Raw genomic sequence first — 16,158 nt, 5'->3', positions numbered from 1 at the left:
AAATTGATTTTGATCATTTTTGTCCAAAAAAAGTTGGCATGTCTTTTCCAACCTTTCTAGGTGTTCAAAATGTATCTAAATCATACCCAAAACACTTGTCCTCCATGGATATGCCATCGTTGTTCAAATCTTGAAACCCTAATGGATTCAATCGCACTAGAAGATGTTTGCACGCTTTGGAATTTTATGTTGCAGCGAACTCTTAAGTCAAGATATGTCCAAAGGATCTTCACCTTCCAAAGGTAAAGATAAAATGAAGTATAGTATGACAAGGAATTGGCTCATGCCACTCCATCTCAAGTTTTGTTCTCATACAATGGAATTAGATATACAGAGATTGGTCATGTAGATATGTCTAGATTACTTCAAAGAATAGAGACATTCTGTCAAGAAGACATGCTTCAAATCAAGAGAAGCAATATTCATTTGGTCTCCACTTTTTCAATAGCTTCCCTAAAACCTGTGTTTGTGTGGGAATACGGGAATGTGCCAAGCACTTAGATCCAAAAACAAAATCAGTTAAAGATGTTGATGGGAAACTTAATCTAAGTTTACATTCGGACATCATTGAGAAGGTTTTAGAAGTGTCATTAAATCCAAAATGTATAGATCTAACAAAGGAGAATTCACAACAAATGTGGAATGAGAATAAACTTGATTATATCAAGTTTACAAATGAAAAATAGTTGACCAACAAAAGGATCAACTTCTCTAGGTGGCCAAAGGTGATGCACAGAACTGATTTTGGTCAGGAAATCAATGATCTAATTACACTACTCAGCCAGATTTGTGGCCTCAATAAATCTAATCATGTTGAACCATGGATGTATAAATTCATCTACCAAATTCTACGAAAAAGAGAACACATTTATTGGGGAGAAATTATTAGCACGGCAATATGCAAGCAGCTTATCCATGTGAAGAGTTCTCTCTCTTTCAACATGAATTCCTACCTCGTCTACATTGTTGCTACTATGGGACTTTTTCTAGACTCTCCATCAAGGGAGGAGGGTCCTAGTCCCAATTTGGAACTATTATGAGCAACCAACTCTTATTGAAAGCAAATACCATTATAGGAGGGTACACGACACCTTCTGTGGACATTTTAAGTTTCACTTTGATAAGGAGATGATAAAGAAATGAGTATCAGACGAGGTATGGAAGGTCAATCAATAAGGTTGTTTATTCCTGCAATTCCCAACTTTCAAATATATGATGGTTGGTTTCTTTGAGGGTGAACCTTATACTCTACCAAAATATCCTCCTGATAGGATCATCCTCATGGAATTGGTTGGGCAACTCATGATTCTACAAGCATATCAGACTACCCAGCATAGGCCAGGATTTGGAATCTCCTCTCAAAATCTTCTATAAATTGGAAAGTATACATTGACCATTGTTAAAAAGGCTAAGTGTATGGAGAATGAACTTCGTTTGATCACACTAGAGAAGTTCAAATCCCATGCTGATTTTGATCATAGAGGTATGAATTCAAAATTGAAAAGAACATTCACCCATGTTCATCGCATGGAAGATGTTTGGATTGATCTCTGGGATGAAACAAGAAGTGATCAAGATGGACTATCGTCAGCTCACCTTGCAGCAAATAATGGGTCTACACATCGTCCCTATAACAGAAGGGGTTGAGGATGATGATATAATTTTGGATCTACAATAACATAACAATCAGATTGAGAAGCTCCAGCATGCTCCTATCAAGTGCACATTGAAGGAGTCAGCTTCTATATTTGATAAATTTCAGGCCATTCTGATGAATACAATTGCACGGCTGAAAGGTAGAGGTCTAAATAAAATAAAACTGAAAGCCGACATGGATTGTAACCATTTTGATCTAGTGGGCGAAACATCACAAGTTGAAGGAAAGAAGAAAGATGGTTCCTCTACCTCAATACTAAAAAAGGGACCAAAACTGAAAATCAAAGGAGGAAAGGCTAATGTTCACACATATCATTCTTCTCTGGTTTCATCAAAGGCGCCAAATTCAGATGAAGAAGAGGTGGTTATTCTTTTAGCTTCACAAGAGTTGAGTATCAAAGAATCATCTATTCCATATGAGACTTTCCTATCTACATTTTAGAAATCCAAGAGCCTGCAACTTCTCCAATAGGATTCCACAATCAATTTTGGCCAACAAACGAAAATTGCCTTGATTCCCCTACGCTCTAGACTCCGCTACACCGAGGTGGGTAGACCTTCACTCAAACATTGACTGCTTGGCTCAAGGCTTTTCTATAGCGAATTTAAGCTTTGGTGAATTCTTCGGTCGACAATGTCCTCGAACTCGATCAAAATGAAATTGATTGCTTGTTTGAAATAATTGAATGTTTTGTATATGGTTCTTAACAATTAGTTTCATGCTTGTAAGAAGGAAGATATAGATTTTTTGACTTCAATAATAAAATGAATAGTACCTCTGCTCATCAGGGCAACAGAGTCAACTATAATGAAGATTTTCACGTACAATTTTATAAAGTCCTATACACTTAAACTATAAACAATTTAATGATCGAGATGAGACGGATCAAGTATATATACGCAATTTTAAACTAGTCCAGAATGCACTTTAACTCCTAAAGTAGGGAGACAAACTAGATACAAACACGGAAACAATTCAATATTTCACTATATCTACAATGATCAAGCTTAAAATGTCATAAATGACCCAGTCCACTTAAAATCTGACATTTAAAATTTCTTACAAAATTTCAAAACGATTACGAAGGACAAATCAATTGTAGTTTAAATCTCCATGCCTCAAATATAAACAAAGGGCTTTTTATTTCTCATTAAAATATTATATTTGAATTTTTATTACAAAGCCATATTTTGCTCCTTATTCCTCTATACAAGTGTATATATCTCTTTTTCTTCTGCTTTTTGGAATATTTGTCTTGTTCCTTTTATTCAAAATGAACCATTTCTTATTTATATTTGATATTATGGCTTCCTAAAAGGTCACATCTCCTAGAACAAACATAAGAGTTTATTAATTACATTTTAAACATTATATTGGATTGCTTTGACAGCCCATAACATTAATATTATTTTTTGTGGCATTGTGACATTATCTTCCTTGATGACTTGGCAGGTACCGATATACAAAGTATTATTAGTCCTCATGAGAAATTTTATCATTGAAATCATTGTCCATTTGCAATTACATAGATATTATTTCCGGTATTAATTTTATCACCGATATTTATATGTATTTGTTTTTATAAGTTCATTGACAGCTTCATAGTCCCTTAATTTATCAATGTCATGATCTTTAAGCGTAATCTTCTCTCTCAACAGGTATTGCTATTGACCCATGCTATTCTGCTGAAAACTCTATGTATTTCACATCGCCTGATTCTGGCCATATGCATTCTCGACAGACCTCTGTAAATGGAAGACTTCAGAATATTGAATCTGGCATTTGTTTATTCCTTTATTTCATTTATCAAGCCCTCTTAAATGCGGACATGGTCTCCAGTTTTGCCATATTATTTGATTACATTTCCTCCAAAAGCAGCACCTTCCAATCTGAATGACATCCATTCTTCTAACAATAACTATGCATATGAATATTTATTAAGATATGCTGTCTGTCAGCCGTGATTCATTTCTCCACCTAATTCATTGTTTCTTTCCGACTTCGTGGTAAATCTTGTGTGTTTGATGGGTTTATGTGGTATGAACTTAGGTACAATTATTTTCTTTTTACTATCTTCCTCCTTATGTTTAGTCCGTCACTATTTCTTCATTGCCTGTTATATACCCACATGACATTGCTTGTAGGTTGGAACTGAAGTTATGCATGCTTGTTGGGCAATTGCCGTGACTATATAATAACACCTCTGCACTCCATTGGTGTGAAGCAACATCCTTCTGGTCAGGCAAGATCTATGTATTCAATATTAATCTGAATTCCATTGAGACTTCTTCGAACATCTGCTTCTGTGTGGACAATGTTTCCTTTATCTGGGTCTGTTTTGAACACATAACAGAGTGGAGCAAGGACATCATTCATTCCTTGGACAAATTGAATGGTTCATCTTTACCAAATATTTTTAAAAAAAATATGCTTCATGGTTCGTTGATTGCAGAATTTCCACAAGAGAAAAGCCATATCTGGATGTGTGCCTTTAATACTGCTGTTATTTACCCCTGCAATCACCAAACTTCAGGTATCTTGTATCCTACTGTGGATGATCTCAACGATGGTATTAGTCAGAGAAGCCCAAATCACGTTGGACTTAAAACTTTGCAACTCGGGGTAGTGTCTAAACATGAGTCTTTGTCTAGAAAGGAGAACAACCAGTTGAAAGCAAAGAAAACATTTACTTTTTAGATGAGGATTCATTTAGAATTTTATAAGTGAATGAAATGCTGAAGACATCCATGGGAAAGATTAGGAACTCTGAAAGTGGAAATTCTTTGTCAGGTGAATAAGATAGAATCAAGCTTATAATAATGTATGAATCAAAGATTCAGCTTCTCGTTCTGATATAAACCAAGCACCGAAGCTGTCCATTGTCCAAAAGTTTGTGGAAATCAATGGGAAAACAACTTATGCCTTTCAAGAAAATACATGTGCAGAGATGCTGTTTGTGGGTACTACTTTGCAGCTTTGAGGGGTTCATCCACATCTGCAATGATTGATGAATATTCATTTATGCCAAGTGTTCCATTTCAGGATCTGTCCTCAACTACAGCAACTGACCCATCAGCTAGTATTATAACAATTTTGTCATAGGAATGATTATAATCTCTTTATAAATTGCTCACTAACCTTCATATATCTTCTCAAGAGTGCTTCAGTATAATCATCACTCGTGGGAGCCTTGTCTTAATACTTGCCATCAATGTAATCCTTATGTTCACTTTTGAGACCCAAGAAAATATTGCTTTCTTTCAACATTTATGACTATATTTCAATCATGAATCTCCAACATTGTTTCTTGAATGGAGTATTACGAAGTAATTGGTAAAAATACTTGTTTGTTATAAACAAAGACCAAGAGGTAAAAAACTAAAGCAATGTTTCCTTAAGAAACAATCATAAAGAATAGAAATATTCTATTCTAGCTAAAAGAAAGCTAAAAAAAGCTAACAAATAACTAAACCTAACTAATATTAGAAACATTCTAATATTTACAATAGATTAGAAATAGATAACCATTAATTAATAATAAAAGCTTATTTATGATCATAATACCCTCCCTTAATGGTTAATCTATCCACAACACCAAGTTCTCCTCTGAATTTGACAAGCTTATCAAGACCAAGAGGCTTGGTGAGAATGTTTGCAGTCTGATCTATGGTTGGAACATACTGCAAGTCTATTGTCCCGTCATCAACCGCCTGTCGTACGTAGTAACATTGAACATCCACATGCTTGGATCGTTCATAGAATACTGGATTACATGCTAACTTCATAATGCCTTCATTATCAACAAACAAAGTGGTCGGTCCTATTGGTGACATCTGCATATCCCCAAGCATCCAACGAAGCCAAACAACTTCACAACCTACCTTGATTGTCCCTCTGTATTCGGCATCTGTAGAGGAGAGAGAAATTGACCGATGCTTCTTACTAGTCCATGTGACAGCACCTAATCCCAAACTGAACACATATCCAAAAGTTGACCTTTTATCATGAACAAAACCTACCCAATTTGAATCTGTGAACTCACTGAGTCTAGGATTAGAACTTCGAGAGTAAAGATGTCCATAATTTGAAGAGTCCTTTACATAACGAAGCACATGCTTTGTTGCCATCCAATGATCAGCCTTGGCAGCTGTCATCAAACATGAGATGTAGCTGACTGCGAAGCTAATATCAGGTCTAGTAGCAGAGAGGTAGATGAGGTTGCCTACTAGTTGCATGTATGTAGTATTATCAACGGGAGGAGAATCAGACTTGGCAAATAACTTGAGACCTTTCTCCATAGGTGTAGATGCAGGCTTGCAATCCTACATACGAAATTTGTCTAATAGAGCTCTGGCATATTTGGACTAGGAGATGAATATACCAAAAGATTGTTGCCAAACCTCAACACCTAGGCAATAATTCATGAGCCCAAGGCCAGTCATATCAAGACTGGCATAAATTTTCTTTCATTCCCTGAATCAAAGATGTTGAACTGTCAGTGATGATCAACTCATCCACATAAATAATCGGAAGGATGATGTGACCGTCAGTAGTCTTGATGTACAAATTTGAGTCCGAAGAAGTCTGTTTGAAGCCTTGATCACTAAGGTATTTATCAATATTTATGTACCATGCCCCAGGGCCCTGTTTCAAGCCATAGAGAGCCTTCATCAATCTGAGAACCTGATGGTCTTTACCGACAACCTTGAAACCAAAAGGTTGTGTCATGTTGACCTCTTTGTGGAGATCACCATTCAAGAAAGTACTCTTGACGTCCATCTGATGGACCTTCTAGCCAAATTGTGCTACCATGACTAGCACTAATCTGATTGTGCTAATCTTTGCAGTAGGAGCAAAGGTCTCCTCATAATCAATGCCTTAACACTGAGAAAAGCCCTTCGTAACTAAACAAGCTTTGTACTTATCCATAGTACCATCAAATTTGTATTTGATTTTGTAAAGTCATTTGCAGCCAATGGGTTTCTTACTTGGTGGAAGATTAGAAAGGACACAAGTGTTATTCTTCAACAGGCTCTGGTGTTCAGATGTCATGTCTTGTTCCCACTCTAGAATTCCTTTAGCCTCGGAATATGTTTGAGGTTCAAACACACTATGAATGTTGGCCATGAGAGCAAAGTTAACAAAATCTGTAGGTACTCTCTTTTCCCGAGAAGTTCTCCCATCAATGAGCTCATCATCACAAAGATCAGCAAGTCTCTTAGCCCACCACTTAGGTTGAAGAGGAGAACAACCAAAATTAGAATTAGGAGATGCTTGGTGATCAAGTTCCACGTCAGAAGAATCTGGATCAAACTCAGCTAAAGCATCTACAAAGCGAGGTGATCCTTCAAGAGAAGTTAGAGGTGTCTGTACAGGGATCGTTGGTATAGTTGGAGCTGCAGGAGCTACTGGAGCCCTCCCATCAAGTGGACCTAATGGAAGCCTAACTCCCAAATCATAAGCCTTCATAAGCTGGTTTGTTGGATTAGGAACAAGAGAAACAGGCATGAATGGTCCTTATTACTACTCATCCAGGACTACATCATGACTAAACAAGAGACGAGATGTCTCAATGCCAATCAAGCAATAGGCTTTGTGAATACTTCTCTGTCCAGCAAACATAAGTTTAAGACTCTTGGCATCCCAACTCGGTGCATGATGCCTTAGGGATCCAAACAAAAGCAAGGGAGCCAAAAACCTTCAAGTAATTGATTTTGGGCTTGCCTTCGACTGCCCCTGTGGGTGACCAATTCAAAAGATAAATTGCAGTGTTAACTACTTCTACCTAGAACTACTTTGAAACATGTTTGCATTCAAGCATGGATCGAGCCATCTCGGTGATTGTTTTGTTCCGACGTTCAACTACATTGTTCTATTGTGGTGTGTGGGGTGTAGTTAACTAGCGTTTGATGCCATGAGTATCCAAGAAGCTAGAGAATTCATTAGAACAAAATTTCCCACCATTGTCTAACCTAAGAGTAATAGTAGATTTCCCAAACTCTTTTTCAACTAAAGGTTTGAGCTTTTGAAATATAGGAAATGCATCTAATTTCTTTTTAAGAAAATACACTCACATTTTTCTACTGAAGTCATTAACAAACAACTAAAAATGATTGGACCCAAGAACAGGAGTCGTCATAGGGCTGCAGATATTGGCATGAACAAGCTGAAGTCCTGAGAAGATTTCCATGAATCGCCACTGGGGAAAGGTGTGCGATGTTGCTTGCCAGCCTGGCATGCATCACAAACTCCAGGCTACTGAACTTGAATCTTTGGCAAACCGACGACAAGCTCTTCCTGAGCAAGCTGAGAGAGATAATGCACATTTAAGTGCCCATACCGTTGGTGCCAAAGTGTACTAATAGAAGACGTCAGAGCAGCCATAGCTAAGTCCCGAGAATCACCAGAATCAAAAGTTGGAAAAGACCATGATCCTCAAGACCCACTGCAACAACAGACTAAGTCGCCCTATCAGTCATGGCACACTGATGTGAACTGAAGGTGACATCCAACTGTGGAAAATGTCACAGCAACTAACTGATTGAGAGTAGATTTAGTTCCATCCCTAGAATGTAGTACCCATCGAGGAAAATGAGATTCCTCGCAGCAACTGAATGTTGCCTTTGCCAACAACAGTGTACTCTTCTCTGCCACCAAAAATAAAAGAATCTGAATAAGGCTAGTAGTCAGTGAACCAATCTCTACGGTGGGTGAAATGACAAGAGGCACTTGAATCAACATACCAGACAGACGACATTACATGATCTGTTGGTCTTTTAGCCATGAAGGTGTAAAAGGCAGATTTTATCTGCTCAGTGTGCTTTGCACTGTTCGCTTTGGGCTACGAACCTGAATGATTAGATTGGGCAGCTAAGTGTTTCTGACATTCAACCTTCATGTGACCAAACCTGTGGCAAAAGTTACATTGAATGTTCTTCTTCTAGAAGCCTTCTAGATCTAGAGCAAAGGATTTCTATTGAGAAGACTACTGAGACTTGCCTTTATCATTCGGAAAGAATTTAGCACCAAAGGCTTTCTTATGGAGGAGATAGAACTGCTACCAAGCTGTTGTTTCCACCAAACTTGCTAAAGCAGAAGCGTGCAGAGATCGGTGAACATATCAACACCAGAAGACGTGATGTAGAGAGTCTCAATAAAATGCTTGTAGGACTTTGGTAAACTCCAAAGAGTTATAACCACAATGTCCTCTTCCTCCATCTTGCAACCAATGGCAAGCAACTGATCACAAATTTTCTAAATCCTATTCATGTGAGCCTCAAGCAAGGTTTTCTCATCCATGATAATAGAAAACAAAGTGTCTTCGAGTAGAAAGCTCTGCTTTTGTTAGAAAGGGTCATGAAGATTTTTGAGATATGACCATATCTTGGTGGTTGTCTTGCTGGATGGAATCTGAGAGATTTGATCACTAGCTACAGATAATTTGAGAAGCATCGCCACCTCCAGATTATTCAGACACCACGTATCCTGATCAGTACCAGGGGCAATCAGACGTTGTGTAACACCCAAAACAATCTGATCAGTATTCCGATAGTCAAAAATAGCTGTTATCCGTTACTTCCAAGTGTCATAATTCCGACCATTGAATTTTGAATTGCTCTCAAGAAAAATATTAGTCAATGATGCCATAGCACATTTTTTAATGAAAAAGCGCAAAAATATGTGAAGGCACATTCTTCGAGGCATAAAAAAAGAAAACCCAGAAAATTTGAAGGGGTACCTAGAAGAGACCTCAAAGAACCTACAAAGAAAATGTTGTGGGTTTTTGGATCTGCTAGCTCACAAACTTAGGCACGAAATCAAGGCACCTAGAAAAATCAAACAACCCCATTGAGTTCTCGGAAAACCCACCAAGAATATGTAATTAGAAAAAGTTTCGAGCCCAAAAATAAGGGTTTTGAACAAAAACGGCCCTGCTACAAAAACAATAACAAAAAATGGTGGAAATGTGTAGAAAAACAAACGAAAGTTGCAGAAAAATGGTCTTAAGAAGTAGATATCACATAAAATAATTTGAAAAATATTGCTCTGATAATTTTGAACAAGAAACCATAATATTTTTGAAAAAAAATTCAAAGAACTAGCTTTGAGACCATGCTATGAAGTAATTGGTAAAATACTTGCTTGTTATTAACAAAGACTGAGAGGCCTACAAATATACAAAAGAATAAAGTGATGTTTCCTTCGGAAACGGTCGTAAAGAATAGAAATATTCTATTTACGCTGAACGAAAGCTAAATAAAGGTAACAGATAACTACAGCTAACTAATATTAGAAACATTCTAATATTTACAATAGATTACAAACAAATGACCATTAACTAATAATAGAAGTCTATCTATTATCGTAATAGGAGACCCTAAATTTTGCGAAAATTTGGGCTCCATCACATTGGTCATCGATGTAGACTGCTTTTCTACAATTTTTTTTACCTACTATTCCCATTTATAAGGTAAATATTGCAGCAGTGCCTATTTCTTTTGTGGCTCATCTCACAGAAGAGCAGAGTGAATCTTTGGAAAATGTTCTTGAGACTTTCTCTTATTTCCCTACTCTCATGGAAGGACATGTTTCCCAATGTGATACCACAGCTACTAAACTTGAAAGATTCATGGTAAAGCCATCACAAAGAGTATCTACGATACCAATTGTGAGATAGATGCATGTATGATAACAACAAAACTACAATCAGGATCAATATCTGCAATTAGAACCATTCTAGTCTCCACTAGGGAAGATCTCAACTTACTAAAATGGCTAAGCAATATTACTGTAAAGAGAAGGATAGAATTCCCCCCACATTAATCTTTTTTCTATAAAGAATAAATCAAAGCTTCCAATAAAGAAAGCAAAGACTGTCTCACAAATTCTTGTCGATTCTAAGAAAGTTAAATAGGTTGAGATCACAGAACCACTGGTAGACAAACCGCATAAAGAATTTCATATTTCAGATTACAAGTTCAGAAAAATTGAACTTAGTAAACAGACACAGTTAGAATGTACAAAGATGCTCAAGATGCAGTTTCTACTTTGTCTCAACATAATGATGAACTATGGGAAAAGAACAATCAAATCAAGGTTGAGATCCTCACAAGAATATTCACAAACACTCTGCATCTCATTTTGAACACGTAAATAGGAGAGCTAAAGCAATTAAGGGTCAGTTCGAACAAATCAACACTGAGGGTCCGTTTGGTTCATGGAAGATGACGAGAATTGGCTTTTTCATAATCCGAATTTGAAATTTTTTGCATTTGTTTCAAAATTGGCAAAATGGAAATTAGAATACCAGACTTCTAATTTTGTCTCAAAACCAGGTTATCAAACTTCCCACTAGCAACTAGGAATTGAAAATCAAAACTTGGTTATGCTTTTTGAGGAGTGTAAAATAATTAGAATGGACTACTTTTTGGAGTCTGCCTTCAATTTCGAGGTTATGCATAAAAATGTATCTTTCCACTCATCTTCTATGTGAAACAAACAATATAAGTAAAATCCCAAAAATAGGAATGAAGATTTGCAAAACCTTGACTTGGCTAAATGGAGATTTGTGGAAATTTCGATTTCTACAATTCCATGAACCAGATGGACCTGGAAGGAATTCAGACCATAAGAGACACACACAGAGTCCTTGGACACATTAGAGGTATTACCTCCAAGCTCAAAGATGCACACTCTTCCTTCAACCAAAAAATGAAAACCTTGGACAAAGACTTGAACATTTGGAATAAAATGCCAAAAATGGACTTCGATATATTAGGCATATATGGAATCATCTCATCTTCAAACTTGTTTATGAATATCATGGGCTTGTGATCAATAAGGGGCAAGTTATAGAGCAGTTGGTGATAGATGTGCAAGATTCCCTCAGAAACTACAATATTATTGAGATTGATATGGTGGACGACCTAGATCAGCTAGGATGATGTTTACCGGGGACGACAATCTAATTGTACAGGAGACCATAGTTTCAAACTTCACCCACAAAATCAATGCACCATTTGAAGCAGATGATTTTGGGGTTCGTGGCATGAGTAAATTTTCAACATACAAATTTTCAGCAAATCACTTGTGGCTATCATCAAAGAGAATCAAGAGGCTAACAAAAAATGCAATGCCACAATTATCAAAGTGAATGCAGTAGCTCAAAATACACGAACTCCCGATCATGCAGTCGTCAACACTTGCATTACCAAATACAGAGCCTTTTTTGATAATCTACATGATTGATTCATAGTGTTTCAACATTTCCATCATTTTGCTTTAGTTTGTTTTCAGCTTTCTACTTGTAGTTTAGAAGACATTGCGTGTAACTGATTTGCATACAATCGAATCACACATGCCTTTGGCAATGTAACTAAATAAGTCTTCTTACCTTTTGGCTTAGTCAAGGAGGTTCAATTTCTCGCACCTTTTTTCTCCTTTTTCCTCTCTCCTTTGCCTATATAAGGGAATACCTTCCATTGTAAATATCATATTTTTATATGCAAGAAAACTCTACAGAATTGGTGCAAGTATAAATGTGATTATTTATGCAAGTTTTCAAAGAGAAGTGAATAGAAGAAGCAATTTGTTTCAAAGTTGTGTTTGGAAACGGTTGTGGTGGTGTAAATTGTAAGTTGTGTCTACAATTTGTATAGCTTTCTTAAATTCATGCAATCTTGTTTATCTTTAGAGTCTCCATAGAATTTGTTACTTTAATGTTAAATTTAAACGTTATTTCAAAATTACCATATGACTACTTGCAACGTTGGAATTCAATTCTTCCGGTCTGTTTGGTTCGTGGAATTAACAAAACCCGGATTTCAACAAACCTTGGTTTAGTCAAATCAAGGTTTTGTATATCTTCATTCTGATTTTTGGGATTTTACTGAAACCGTTTGTTTCACTTAGAAGATGCGTGTGAAGACACATTTTTATGCGTAAGCTTGGAGTTGAAGGCAAAATTCAAAAAGTAGTCCAATCTATTGTTTTTACACTCCTTAAAAAACAAAACCAAGTTTTGATTTTCAATTCCTACTATTTTTGAGGCAAAATTAGAAGTCCCGTATGCTAATTCCATTTTGCAAATTTTGAAACAAACGCACAAATTTTCAAATCCGGGTTTTGAAAAAGCTAATTCCTGTCATCTTCCAAGAACCAAACGGACCCTTAGACAGAACAGAAGATAGTACAAACAAATCATGTTATAAACCAGCAAAGAAATGAACATAAAAATGAAACCATGTTTAATTAAATCATAGCATATTTTGCAACCATTAGGATGTGATGAACTTTAAGTTGCGGGAGAAAATGGATTTTCCAAGTGTAACAAAATGTTAAAACCCGAGGACACATGATTAAGTGTTGAAATTGCATAAACTACACCAATGAATACCCTAGATTTGGAAAATCTTACTAATGGGGCTGGGTGCATGTGTTAAGTGAATTTGACAGAAGAGATTCTCCTTGATTTAGGAACTAATCAAAGGTTGCCCCAAGGAAGTATAACTTAACAAATCGATAAGTGTGTTGTACAATCAAGCTAGAGCTTCAAGAATGAGAGCAAGCGAAATTTAGTAGAAAGCAAACATCAGAAAAACAAAATAAGGCAGAGCATGCTGATTAACATATAGTCTTGAAAACTCAAACAGAAAATGAAGGAAAGTTTCTGAGAGGAATCCTGACCTGAAATGTTTCCCGAAGTAGTGCCAACCAAGAAGTATTATTGATTTCACCCTTTTCCATTATCTTTCGCCTTAAGCCATCAACACGGGTGAGGAACAAATCAAGATACTGCATGTTTGACAATAATGTTTTGAGTGTAATTGTGTCTCTAACATAAATTTGGACATGACTACCACATTAACTCTTTAAAGACATGGACCACTCAGATGATAAGTCCCTCGAAGCAACTTATTCCAAACCAAACATTCCCACTTCAAATACACAACTCATTATGCAATCCAAAGATTTTTCTTGTTATATAGATTTCGATGACAAATACCTCACTTTGCTTCAACTTGATTAAAGTCTCATGTGGGTTCTATGTTCCTTGTCTTTAGAACATCATACAATGAATTATACTAACTATCACAGAAAAGTCGATAGACAACAAATCAAAAAACTAAGATACCCAAGGATTTTCCATCATGAATTTAAATGAATGCATAATTCAACAAATTTATTTTTACCTCGTTAGGATTTGAAAATCCACATTGCAGAGACTGTTCAAACACCTGGGAAATACAGCCTGGTCAGTTTCCAAACTTGCATTCATAAATATTAGAAAGCAACAAGAAGCAAGAATCAAAGTGTAAACAAACAACCTTAGTTGTGTAAACTTAAAGAGCTAAAACACATAATCAGTATACTTTCCAAATCAGAAACAGATAAAGAAAGCCCATGTTTATACAAATAGCATTATAACTCAACTTTCAATATAAACATAATACAAGTTGCATAAATATGCACAGCTTGGAGAGTAAGTTACCACTAAAATGACATTCCTAATAAAGGGAAAGAATCTGAACCCTAACAATTATTAACATTCATCACTGACTGACACTGTATACTGATAAAGCCAAGGTCTCTTTCATCTTTCACACACTTATGTCTATGCAAACCTTTTCTTAACCTTTTTCCCACTACATAGGAAATTCACAGTTCTGATATTATTTTACAAGTTTTCCGAATCAAAACCACAGTGCCTCTCTACCACCAAATGCACCACACATATACCCACTACAGAAGACACAAAGATACCTCAGGATACACCTGCTTACATCTCTGATGCAACAGCTATTAAAGGAACCTTCCCTAGCATTTTCCCATGTACCAGGAACACCTCCAATGTGTACCCCCACAGACAACCAAGAGAATAAAAACCACAAAATATATTTAGTTTGGTAAATGTTACAATCTCCAAATATTGGGAAATTAAATTATGGAAAGCATAGTGACCATATATGAACATTATTGTGCTGACGGAGCAATTTGATGTAAGTCATTGTAGTGTGACAAAAAAAATTTAATCATATCAAGACTGAAAAAATGGACAGAAGCTATAGTCAAATAGAGGAAAAAGCAGTGAATTATGGAGATATTCGAAGTTTAATGTACCTGAGAGTGCAACCTGATGAGAGCTACTTGTGTTCAATTTTTTATCATATTTTAGCCTTTACTTATGCTTGCAGATTCATTTCCATATTACATTTTTTTACCCCTTTTACCATTTTGAACTGCATATGATCTAATATATCTAAATAATATTTAATTTAGTTTTTAGATAAAATATGCAAATAAACAATATCAAATTGTGTTTAATAATATATCTTTCATTATGTCAAGAAATATATCATTCAGCGTGCAGATATAAGGAAATGACTCTTCCTTCCAGTCACTTTCTGGTGTGGGATTGTTGTGTATTACTTTGTGACCAGCAAGATAATTTCTGTCATCTTTCCAACAGATGATATCAACTTCCAAGGTGGCATCAGTTACCTGCTGATGGTGCACCATATTTAAATAAGCATAAGAACCTGTAATGCAGATGTATTTGCTAGATATTGTATATTTCTCTTTGCTGCTACAACAGCATAGTTTTTTATCACATTGGATTTTTGTCCTGCATAATTCTCTCCACTATTGATTGCCTCCTGGACACTATTATTGAAGGAATATGTGATAAGAGATTTGCTGTTCGAAGAAAACCTGTGGTGGAGGTTTGCTGCTAAATTATTTGAGGATATATCTGCAGAGCTATACATCTTCTATTTGCTCTTATAATGAAAGCATTTTCATTATATCGCCAGAAAATAAGAATTTGTGTGAGAAAAGGGGGCCAAATGGTTAAAAAGGATGCTAAACTATGTAACCTTAAATAACATTTGTTATAAACATGAGTTATATATCATCAGCTCCAAACATAGAATGGGGGGAAGACATACAGTGTACGTAGACTTGAATACAGGCAGATTTCTGTAGCAGAACAGTGTACGCAGACTCTAATATGTTCGCATTGAATAAAATAATATTATTCTGATCAAACCAGAGTAAGAAGTTGTTCGTGTTTCATCACTAGACATACTGAGAAGGCAGGATCCACTTCTCAGGATGTCTGTTGATTTCTTTTATCTTAGATGTGTCTTTATTTATGTTGTTAATTCAATATTATTTGTATTCTGTTTGTAATTGTGCTTTATTGTTAATTTCCCGCAAGATTATTTTCTAGATTGAGTATTCATGCTTCATATTGCTTACTGATTTTTAGAATAGTTTTCTTTGGAGTTGTTAGTCTAAAACTTGGGATTTTTAGTGTTGTTGATCCTGTTGTCAGGAAATGACAGATCCTTTCACCAAAGTTGTGATTTGTGGCAGAATAATAGTTGCATTCATCCTGACTCAGATCACTATCTTCATCCCTTCAGCAGATAGCGACAATACCTTCCACAAGTCTATAAACCCTGGATTGAGATTAGAAGCAGGCCGAATTGGCTACTAAA

The 16,158-nt window shown here is 36.1% G+C and overlaps 1 protein-coding gene across 1 annotated transcript in view; it reads right to left on the bottom strand.

Moving 5' to 3' along the window:
* EMB140 (EMBRYO DEFECTIVE 140) overlaps positions 1-16,158 on the bottom strand; it is a 282,396-nt gene that overhangs the window by 142,182 nt on the left and 124,056 nt on the right. The window contains exons 8-9 of the mRNA XM_089820935.1: positions 13,849-13,893; positions 13,343-13,450 (exon numbers count right to left, since the gene is read on the bottom strand). Of these exons, the coding sequence (XP_089677061.1) occupies positions 13,343-13,450; positions 13,849-13,893 (153 nt within the window). The remainder of the gene's footprint in view (positions 1-13,342; positions 13,451-13,848; positions 13,894-16,158) is intronic.

The sequence above is a fragment of the Cupressus sempervirens genome, chromosome 3 (assembly GCF_028749045.1).
Source record: "Cupressus sempervirens isolate cs-2001-9-10 chromosome 3, ASM2874904v1, whole genome shotgun sequence".
Lineage (NCBI taxonomy): Eukaryota > Viridiplantae > Streptophyta > Pinopsida > Cupressales > Cupressaceae > Cupressus > Cupressus sempervirens.
This window is presented reverse-complemented; position numbering and strand designations above follow the sequence as displayed.